This window comes from Macrobrachium rosenbergii, chromosome 5 (assembly GCF_040412425.1).
Source record: "Macrobrachium rosenbergii isolate ZJJX-2024 chromosome 5, ASM4041242v1, whole genome shotgun sequence".
Lineage (NCBI taxonomy): Eukaryota > Metazoa > Arthropoda > Malacostraca > Decapoda > Palaemonidae > Macrobrachium > Macrobrachium rosenbergii.
In genome coordinates this window covers 34,906,688-34,917,989 of record NC_089745.1, presented here as the reverse complement: position 1 = coordinate 34,917,989, position 11,302 = coordinate 34,906,688, and the positions used below count along the sequence as shown (strand labels likewise).

The 11,302-nt window shown below is 36.8% G+C and overlaps 1 protein-coding gene across 1 annotated transcript in view; it reads right to left on the bottom strand.

The window, feature by feature from the left end:
- LOC136838646 (roundabout homolog 2-like) overlaps positions 1 to 11,302 on the bottom strand; it is a 170,191-nt gene that overhangs the window by 46,912 nt on the left and 111,977 nt on the right. The window contains exons 14-16 of the mRNA XM_067103957.1: positions 5,348 to 5,568; positions 4,682 to 4,938; positions 2,157 to 2,312 (exon numbers count right to left, since the gene is read on the bottom strand). Coding sequence (XP_066960058.1) covers positions 2,157 to 2,312; positions 4,682 to 4,938; positions 5,348 to 5,568 — 634 coding nt within the window. The remainder of the gene's footprint in view (positions 1 to 2,156; positions 2,313 to 4,681; positions 4,939 to 5,347; positions 5,569 to 11,302) is intronic.

Below are 11,302 nucleotides of genomic sequence, written 5' to 3'. Positions count from 1 at the left end.
GTCGGAGACTATAGCTAAGTATATATCTGACGGGTAAGTTGCATGTACAAAACTTAAAATACTCAGGTATATGCATTTTTACAGGGTTTTTCTGTGTTTAAACTATCAAAATGGGCAGTTCTAAGTGTTTTTAGAGGGGTTTTATGTATTCACGGATTTTAGCTATTTGCGGGGGGGTGTGGGACACATCCCCCACGAATACGGGGGGGTTCACTGTATTGCTGTATATATACATGAATGTATGTTTTTGCTGTAAAGGACTGTACAGGTACATTTATACCCAGTACCCCTTCAACTTAGTTAGTTATAAATGATTTGTTTAACCAGACCCCTTCAACTACTGTAAAACACTTATAACTACCTATTTTAACAATTTACTGCCTAATTTAAGTTCAACAAAAATACAGTATACTATTTCAAACAAAAGTACACCCCAAACCATTATCCCAAAACACCCAGTCATTTTACATTACCCTCCTACAACTGTTACTCTGAAGTATATACACCCCTAAAATGCTTATAATTTTAAATAAATGTCTTACAGATGTGTGACAACTAATTAAGTTACCCTTGTATATGTAAGCATAGTCGTTTTCTCTCATAGTACCATCCCTTTTTTTTTTTTTTTTTTTTTTTTTGCTATAAAGCATATATTTATATAAACAAATAGTACCAGTAAAGTAAGATAAAAGCCTTATCATTAATATAAACTGCAGGACAGTAAAAGTTTTAGCATAATTTTTAGAGTTGAAAGCAATGTGAACTAATGAAGACAGTAACAATAACAAATTTTACTTAGCTGTACAATAAACATGGAAAATATTTGAGTAAAATAATCAATAAAAAAAATGAATGAAATTAGCCTAGGCTCGATTCAGAGGTGAAAACCCTCAAATCGACATTTCCATTTTGCACCAATATACCTGGAAGTACGATATATCACGGTCTATTATCTTGGTGTGCTACTCTACTGTTTATGAATGCATATGTATTTATGTAGTATGTATATACTGTATGTGTCTGTGTGTGCACCATACTGATGGATGTAAAGTGTTCTTTCTATAATGTTTCTTTTTTTCTTTATTACTTCTTTATCACATTCATCTACCTTACCTTTCCTTTCCTCTTGGGGATATTCAGTGGTCAGTCCTGGCACTTCAGTTTCTAATACTGTATATGTACTAAATTCTTCCTTCTTTCATATAACTTCAGTTTCATTATAAACATTGATTCGGCCAGACAAAACCTATTGGAAGGCTGTTCCATCTTTTAGATGTCTGATATTCCCCCTCTCTAGATACTGTAATCTTTTCTTTATTAAAGAGTGGCCTCACTTTTTTTTCATCTTCTTTTCAACAAGTGATATTCCAGCCATTGTTTGGCTAAATTTGGGTATCATCTGAGTTGATGAATAACTTCAAGACTGTGTACTCTAGCAACAAGAGCTCTCCATCTGCCAACAAGTTTTGGAATTTACTTCCAGTTTCTGTTTTTCTTAATTAAATACAGGTTCCTCTTGAATTAGGCAGTTTTTTTCATACCCCTTTCTTTTTCTTTTTATTTTCAGACTTGGCTTAGCTAAGTCTGTCAAGCTCCTTTTACTATAGTGTCCTTTACCTAAAAGAATCTTTATTTTGCATGTCCTAAAGAAGTCCCTGAGTTGATGAGACACCTAATTTCCATGAAGGGCTTAATAGTTATCATTCCTCAAACATAAGGATATCTCTGACTTGCACATTTGCAGTCTAAACTTCCAGGAAAACACAAACTGCTATGTATTTTACTTGTTCCTAGAAATTCTTGGTACTGCCTTACCAGTATATAAAAACATGACAACAGCTACAACAAGAAATAACCCCAAATACTGTGCTCAGCTGCACAGGTAAGCAGGAAAGTACTTGTACTCTAAATGGCACTCAATAGCCTATGATGAACCTTCATGCAACGTTAGTCATTTTGGGATAAAAAATGTAAGATTTGTAAATGTAGAGGAACATATAGATGCAATATAAAAGTCTTTGCAGTTTCATAGCAATGGTTAGGAAACAATAAAAATGCAAAGCACAAAACAGTTTTGTTCATTTCAACTCATCACAAAATGGTGTCTGTGACCAAACAAACACTTTGGCTCTTCATAAATATTTTTTGTGACTTACCTGTTTGTTGGCGCCAGCAGGTGAAAGTGTAGGTTTGTGGAGATGTTGCTTTTTGAGAGTACAGTAAAGCACAAGGTTATCATCACCCTGGTGTACTCCACTATTGTCCCCATACATGCTATCATACACGGGAATATTTGGCTCCACCTTCTCACCCTGGTAAATATTGTGCATCCATTAGAAACTCAAGAGAAAATACAGTGCCACATTCATATACAAAGACAGGTAAACGACACATTACCAAGAATACCCCACGGCCTGATCCTACGTCCAAGTCTGTATGTCTAAATAAAATTTTGATATTGATTTTAGTCTTTACAACTTCTAATCTAAATCATTTTTGCTTTAATATGTAATCATTCAGCTTTTGTCCTCTCATCTTCTATTTATATAATATTACCAAGAAAATATCACTCAGCTTTTGTCCTCTCATCTTCTATTTATATAATATTACCATACATTTCCAGTAAATTTACCTTTTATCTTACATTCCAGCAATATAACAAAAAAGGACACCCTCTGGTTACTTAATATTAAAACGTCTTGGATGACCTGATCATTTCTGAACAAAGTATAGCAGGATTACCCCATAGTTTCAAGTAAAATACAATGTCCCAGATTACAAAATACAATATATTTGTTACTATTATTACAAAATAAAGCAACAATGGAATAATGAGACCATTGTCATACTGAAACAACTAATGGAAATGTGTAACCAAGTCTGCTGCTTACAGCAAAACTACCAGGCTTTGAAAAAAAAAAAAAAAAAAAAAAGTTTCCCCTGATCCTCAAGTTTCCCTTGTCATTTAACTGGCTTTTCTCTCTATGTACTAGATTTCACTATCAAAAACCTGCATAAACAAGAATAAAAGTAGCTTGGCGACACACACAAACAAAATACACTGTATGCGTAGTACTTAGAATGACAGTACAGGCAGTCCCTGGTTAAAAGAAGGGGTTCTGTTCCCGACTGAGAGTCGCTAACTGAAAATTGGTAATAAAAGCGCTAATAACCCGCTTAATGGCACCGTTAACCTGATAGTGGTGCCGCTAACCAGTGACTGGCGCCAAAAATCCAGTTAACGGCGTCGCCAGACGTGCAATAAAACCGGATTGCCTTTACTCATTGCTGCTGGTAAGCCTGTAATATGAAGCCAGAACAAATAATCATAGAACTTAGGAAAACAAAAATTTAAGGCTGCGAAGTCCACTTACAATGGGGAACTTGGGACCAAATCAAAATGTCTTCTTTAGTAAATATATAGAGACATACATTTATTATACCAATGTTAGTTGCACAAGATCTACCAGTCCAATTTTACTTAGTCTCTGGTCCTGTTTTCACTCTTTTCCTCCCCTTCCTCTTCTCCTACACCAAATATGTTGATGGTTCAAACACTCCTAACCTCTTTCATCTCAAACTCTTGTCTATTTGCAGTGAATATCACACTGCTCATACTTCATCAATCAACACTTATCTTGAAAGTATATTTGAAAGAGTACCTCCTACTTCTGTAACTGTCCTATTTATGTGAAGGAGGGTCCCTTCTTTCAGGTCAATATTATCTATTTAACCTGGATTGCTTATTTGACAAGTGTTTCATTTCCTCTACTGTCAAGATTTTGAATTCTCTTCATTCCTATTTTTGATGATACTACTACTACTACTACTACTATTACTACTACTACTAAACTATTATTATTATTTAGCAGTTTAACCATACCAATGATGCACAATTCTTTATTCACAGCTAACATGAAAGATTAGTTTTAGAACTGGGCCTGAAAATTGGAAAAAAGACACAGCTGAAATAGTTAGACAGCTAAGTGTGAAGATACCAAAAAAAAAAAAAAAAATGAAAAGTACAAGACAGGAAGCATTACAAGTGGGGATGAAAGGATGCAGCAAAGAACATTTTTTTACACCTTACAGTGTGCAGCACACAAGCACTTTACAGGTGGTCTATTTCTTCTTTCTGGGGATTAGGCTCAACAGTTTTTCTTTCAACTCCTTTCTTTTATGCATGGGTTGAACTAAGTTACTGAGTTGCTGTCACATTAACCTTTGACCTAAAATTAACCTACTGGTATTCATCTAAGCAAACAGATGTTTGCAGATCATAAGGAAACAAAGAACTATTCAAGTGAAGATACTTTTTTTTCAATAACTTACACTGAAACTGGACACTTCAATATCTTGAAGAAGTCATGATGAAACAGCAAAGCATGTGTGACCAAGTTCAACTTGATATGGAGTTAGTATATATTTCTGCAACAACACTTAGCAAGTGTACCAATCGAAAGGTTGTCTTGCAACATGAACTTTCAACACTAAATATATCAAGTAAATCATTTAAATCTAAAACTTGATATGGCAGCCATATCAAGGCAAAATTTTTAAATTGAAAAAATTTTGGCATAGTGGACTGGTTAAACTGTTTTTTTTTTGTAAGTAGTCATTCGAGAAAATTTTGCACGACAAAACTTAACAAATCAGTTGTAAAAACATATCAGAATCTTACATTTCTTCCATGAACAATGTTTGTGGTAGCATAAGCCACAGGTGTTCCCAAAGTTTGAGGTCCAGGAGGCACAAGGGACATGGGAGGTCCTTCAACCTCAGCATAATCTGCTGCAGCAGTGTGAAGGTTAAGTAACTTTTCAGGCCCATTTTCAGTTTTTTCCTCTACAGCAGCGGGAGAAGTTCCCCATGGTCCCCTTTCAATCCAGAGACCTCCTGTCATAGTGCCATTAACACTCCTGCTATCAAGTTTATAACCTGAGTGGGAAGTCAATTTGAATGAATTAAGCAGACAATACATAACTGCATAATAAAGTAAAATTTGCATAAAATTTTGTTCGTTTACAGTGTATCTACTACATGCTGTAATTATATTAGATATTTTTTCCAAAATTATAAAACATCCCATGGGTAGGCAACAACTAAATTATGTTATTGTACAGCACTACTGGACTAAAACTGATAAATAAAATGAACAAAAATTGTAATTATTAAACTGTTTTATTTCCATTTACTTATAACATGGGAAAACTCATTTCTATTCAGTGCAAGTGTTATGTTCTCATTTCATGGTTACACAAATTTCTGTGGCTATAGCAACAACAAATCAGCCTTCAGAAATAAGTGAAACAGCTAATAATATGTCATTAAGCACAAGTGCACTAACCTCCCATAGCTCTTTTTTCAAGCTTTTTCCGACGATAGCAAACTACAGCTACAAATATTGACAGAACAATAAAACCAGCTGCACCAACAGCTCCAATGAACCAGGTTTCCCTCAACATAGCTACAAGAGGTGTTTGTACTCTGCGTGGTTCCTCTGCTCCATCTCTTGCAGAGGGATCTTGCAACCATGTGTGACCTCCACTAGTTGGACCCTGTCCGGCTCTGAAATAATATGGTGGACTTATGCAACATGGTACTAAAAATGAGTGGCATTTGAAAACGAACTGCATAACACAGTACTGGTACACATTTATTGTACTGAATATTGAAACTGTGATGAATGTAAATACAGTATATATCTTTTATGCAATACATTTAGTAGCCAATCAATGCCATGCTTTTAATTTATCCTGATTTTTCCTGTTCTTGCTGAAAGCTGTAATGGTTGCTGAGATTGCTTCTAGCAAGACCGAAAGTTGCCCAAAAGACTCTAAATCAATATCTGGTCCTAAACCCAAGTCTGCATGCATCCATAATGTTTCAGACTTGCTTTGATCTCCTTATGTTCTTGTGTGACTGCAGAGAGATGTATGATAACTCCACTTTTAAAAAGGTATTATAGTACTGATATTTCTTGCTAATTTCCTCTATTCCTCTTTAATACATATACAGTACTGTACCTACTTTAGCTTACACCAGACTTTTGTTTGATGTGATTAACACAACTTTATTTCTAAGCTATAAATTTCTTTGTTTGTGCCCTCTATTTAGTAATCATTTCTTGCATGTACAGTACTTCATTAAAAATGAGGTCTGACTGAACACTTGTTTTCTTTGTTTTCTTATTACTTACTACCAGTTTTAGCAAGTACCGTAGTTTACGTGTCTAAAGCTCATGACCATCTTGATTGGCTGAACTTCAAAGATTAAAATGAGTATGGTGCATGATGATGTCCCTTAAATTTTTTCTGAACTGTCCTGAAGCATATCCAAAGTATTACTGTATGGTAGTAAAAATTAAATTATTCAATAAGCAGCATTAAAAAAATTTGGTCAAGTAAAATATAAGTCCAATAAGAAAAATTGACTATGTTTTTATAACAAAATATTTTTCACACAAACCCATCATCTCCAGACTCACAAATTGTTTGTGACATTAATGCCACCTGGAACTTCTGACACCTATCCCCACCTGCCTCAGATATCATGCACACTAACGATACAACTGTGGGATCAGAGGAGTTGGTAAGAGGCCCTATTTATGATTGGTGGGTTTAAATAAAAAAACTTAACTTTTCATTAAGAAAACTTGATTTTGTTCATAACTCCAACAATTCCTTTATGCCTGACTCACTACAGGGTATTTACATTGGAGAAGATGGTTTCTTGATGTTCCACATTGTTAAGAAGGGCAGACATATCCAAGAGAGCCCTTGAAAACTGTAATTATGTTAGGAACCAAGGGTCTTAGAGACTGAAAGGGGTTTACCTAAGGAGTACATAAACTCAAGAGATTACAGCAAGGCAACCGTACATAGTTCTGTCTCATAAGGAAATGCAAGAGATAAAATTTAGATGGTCAAATTTTCTAAATTTTAGATAACTTCATCTATTAATGGGGTAAGATGATGTGGAAGAGCGTGACTTTGCTTACCAAGTTAACATGTGTGACCAAATGATGCCACGATTCTGGCATTCAAGATGTGAATACTGTAACCAACAAAATGTTTCTAGCCTTACCTGTCCTGTCTTGCATCTTCTATTACCTACCAAGGTCCTCCAAAATTACTATTTGGTTGGCATGAGACCCCCACCAAGGTCTGTCTCCCCATGAGTTCATCAAGAGGTAGGCAGCAGGTCTGACCCTGTATGCAGTATGTACTGAAAACCCCATGCTGATCCAGCACTGCATTTGAGATTGAGGCTGAGATGATGAAGGAGCTATAAAAATTCTTAGCTACTCATCAATTGAGTCTGCTACAAAAATAGATACATTTATCTGTCCAACTGAAGACCAAAATTGCAAGCATCACTCAACTGCCATGTGCAAATAAGTCTTTCCAAAGATATCACCAGCTACAGGAAACCCACCATTAGTGTAGAAGCCCTGAAGCTCAAATTCTTTTGATACTATTGTCTTCATTCTAAATCTAAGTGTTTTGGTCAAGTAATATCACTGGTTTAAGATCTTTGTGATACAGATTTCATGTCAAAATGTCGTGGACAAAAATGTTGCCCATCAGTATGCTGTCACTGTCAAAATGTTGCCACAGTCAAAATATGTCATATGTCATAATGTCGTCACTGACAATGAGTAATGGCATAATGGCCAAGCAAACAGGGAGACAATTGGCAAGAAATGTTGGTCATTTTAGTCTTCTATACATATATATACATATATGAGGTGTTTTAGGTTCATTTGGTATGCGGTTTAGTCAGTCTGTTTTGTGGAGCTGTCAGTCTGTCTTAATCCAGATCTCTCATTGTATCACCAAAATCATTTTAAAAAAAATTTCTCAATGCCTCTGGAATTTGTGAAAAGCCAGAAAGGCAGCAATCTGTTGAATTATCATGGTTTCCTTTTTCAAAAGGAAAAAATTGATAAAGCTGGGAAAACCACTTGGAATTGCATGGAATATGACAGAGTGAAGTGCTCAGCACGGATTCACAAGAAAAATGATGCTGCTGTGAAAGAGCCAGAAGGTCATAATCATGGGCCTGATCCAGCAAAGGCCAAAAGGAAAAAAGCAGTAGCTAAAATGAAAGTGTGTGCAGAGGCAGCTCCTGAGACTAGTGCTCACCAAGTGGTTGCAGCATCTACTCATTGATTATCCGCCGCTGTGCAAGGACAGATGCCACCAATATCATGTCTAAAAAGAAAGGTCCAGCGTGTGAAGCAGAATATGCATGATGCTCCGCTAAATCCCATTTTGGGCTATGTAGATTCTTGGTATGAACTCAGAAGAACTGCAGGGGTTGCTTCACAATACAAACACTGACAACATTTTGGTTCTTGACATTTTGACTGAGGCAACATTCTGACAATGACAACATATTGACACACGGCATTTTTTCATGCGACATTGTGATGGGCAACATTTTTGTCAGTGACATTTTGACGTGATACAGTGGTACATTTTGCCTTCATAAAGCCCATTGTCTCATCACTCTGCTATGCCTTTTCAGGATCTGTTGTCCACCATGGGTATCTTGTCTAAAGAGGAAAATTCAGCTGATGGCTTCTATCAAGAACAGAATGCCAATGCATGGAGAACCGTGCAGTGCTCAAGACCACAGCTCTGGATGTCCTCTTAAGTCAGTTGCCCAGTGACTTCAGTCATGTTCCCCAGGGACAGAAAAACAGCAGAAAGGCTAAAGCCTGATGGTCTCTGAAGTCTCAGATAGACCAGCTTTCATAAGGACGCCACACTCACCTCCAGAAGATGAACTGTCATTCCAAAGAAACAGATTGATTCCCTCCCAAACTACAGACCCATCATTGAGTTTCAGCAACAACCCCTGAAAGTTCACCAACAGTCAAGTACCCAAAAACTACTTCACTCTACTTGTGCCCGCATCAAGTGAAAATCAGTACTCTAAGCACTGCATTCCTCAATTCTAGAATTGGCTACAATACCAATGATGCAGCTGTTATCAGCAGGAACAATCCACTCAAGACTAGAATAATTTGTGTATGTAACCAAAACAAAGCAAGTTTCCTTACAAGTCTTGTACTTCCTCTGCAAAAAACCTGGCAAGATTTCAGTACAACTACAGAACAGCTTAGGCAATGTCACAAAGTAAAGGGTGGCAGTTGAAGTGCCTACACTGGGATCACAAAAGCCAAGCAAGGATCCATAGATGCTGCACTGCTTCCTACATGCCAAGCCATGTTTGTTGAGAATGCCAATGAAAGACCATCCAGATAACAACCCCATTACCACAGAGTTTGTGACTATGATCAACTTAAGAATATAGTAGGAAGAGAACGAAGATGACTGCTTGTGATGGTGTCCCTACCCTACCAATGTTCAAATCTTGTTCCCCTACATAGTGTAAAAGATTAAGATAATACAATCACCAAAGGAGGGTTTGTACCTCGGAGTACTGAAGCCTGAGTTTCTCAACCAATCAAGTTAGATGGCATAACTAGGAGGAGGCTGGAAAGGTTAAGCATGAACAGTTATTCACACAATGGTTAGCTGTAAATATAACCCTTGCTAAGGTTGAACAGACAATAGACTTGTCATCAACAAATGAAAATTTGCTAGTCCAAAACTTGTACAGCAACTCCTAAACAAGTTCTGCAAGCAAGAGAACACACCACTGCCCCCTTGCAGGGAGAGCAGATGCCAACAGTAATTTGGCTGAGGTTATTGGTCCCCTGAACATGATTCATGCATCTGTAACATTCCTGAATGAAGATAACTTATCTTGACTTTTACTATTTAAAAAATATACCAGTCATGAACTCTATACTAGCTGGCTTATAAACCAGAATCTATTGACAAAGACACATTCCCAAGATTGTCAAGAAAATCAGATCAAGGTCAGGCAAGGTCCTTCTGCTAAACATGATGGTAACAACCTTTCAAGTGATCACTGAAAAAAATGGGGACTTGAAGGAGGAAATCCTCTGCACAAACATGACCACTGCTTATCATTAATTAATTTTCCTTTGGAAGCTGTAACTGTGACCATCGAGGTTCTGCATTACTACCTAAGTGACTATGATACCTTTTCTTCCAGTGACTGCCCTGCTGGTAGTAGTGACCACTGCCAATATAATGAAGTAATTATAAGTGATGGTCATGATCCAACACCCAATGGCACCTCTATTAAGGAGGCATCATCTTGGACAACAATGATTATAGCTTAGCAAGTTAACCCTCAGTAACACTGAAGAAAAGTTAGAACAGTTAACACATAATTGCAGGTGATGTCAAGGTGAATGTTGTTAACCTGGAAGCAGCATCAGGGATTACTCTAACTGTGCTCAACAAATCAGCAGGAATAGCTAAAGCACATCCTTAAAGGCAGTGACAGTTATTTGAGTCTGTTGGTGTTTCAGTAACAGTCAAGATGCCACCAAGGAAGAAGTGAAAAAGAATAGAAGGGTGCAGCTAATCCTTGATAATGCAACTAAACCCTGTCAAAGGTGTTGCAGAGTCAATACAAAGACCACATTATATAAGTTAAGAATAAAAGACACATCTTCCTATACCATCAAATCTTGTGGAAGGACATTTGGCAAGACATAAGACAAACACAAGGCAAGTACATGAGCAAGGAATAAGCCATGTACAGTATATATATTGCTAGGGAGGCAGAGGTAAACAGATTATGGTAAATGATCACCCAAGCAAGAACCAGGCAAACAAGTAGCCTGTACATAAAGGTGGCACTCAAGGTTGAAGACAGATAAGTTTGTCTCAGTCTGCAGGCAAATAAGTGTGGAGTGGACATGGCCAGTGGCAAGCCATCAGGAAGAAGAAATAAACTAGTGAGTGGGTCTGGCATTGAATGAATATGTCTACCAGTTGGAGAGGAGACAACTCCATACTGACCTAGGAAAACAGTTTACTCTAATACCAACACACCAGTAGATACCTCCTTTGACCAGAACCACTATTTCTACTCAGAGAGCCTTAGTCCACAGTGAACCTATGCAACACACCCGGAGAAGATGGGGGTGGGAGAACATACTTATCACTAATATCAATGACAAACAGTTGCTTCCCACATTTTTTCATGATGTGGTAATTTTTACATTCCTTCTAATGAAAATATTGTAAATAATGTAAATATTACTGTTGTAATTTTTACATTCCTTCTAATGAAAATATTGTAAATAATGTAAATATTACTGTTGTTGATTTTACTGTTTGAAGTTCTGTTGATTTTTAATATGCTGTTGTTGTTACGAATCTATTTATTAGATTTACTTCTAATTCTG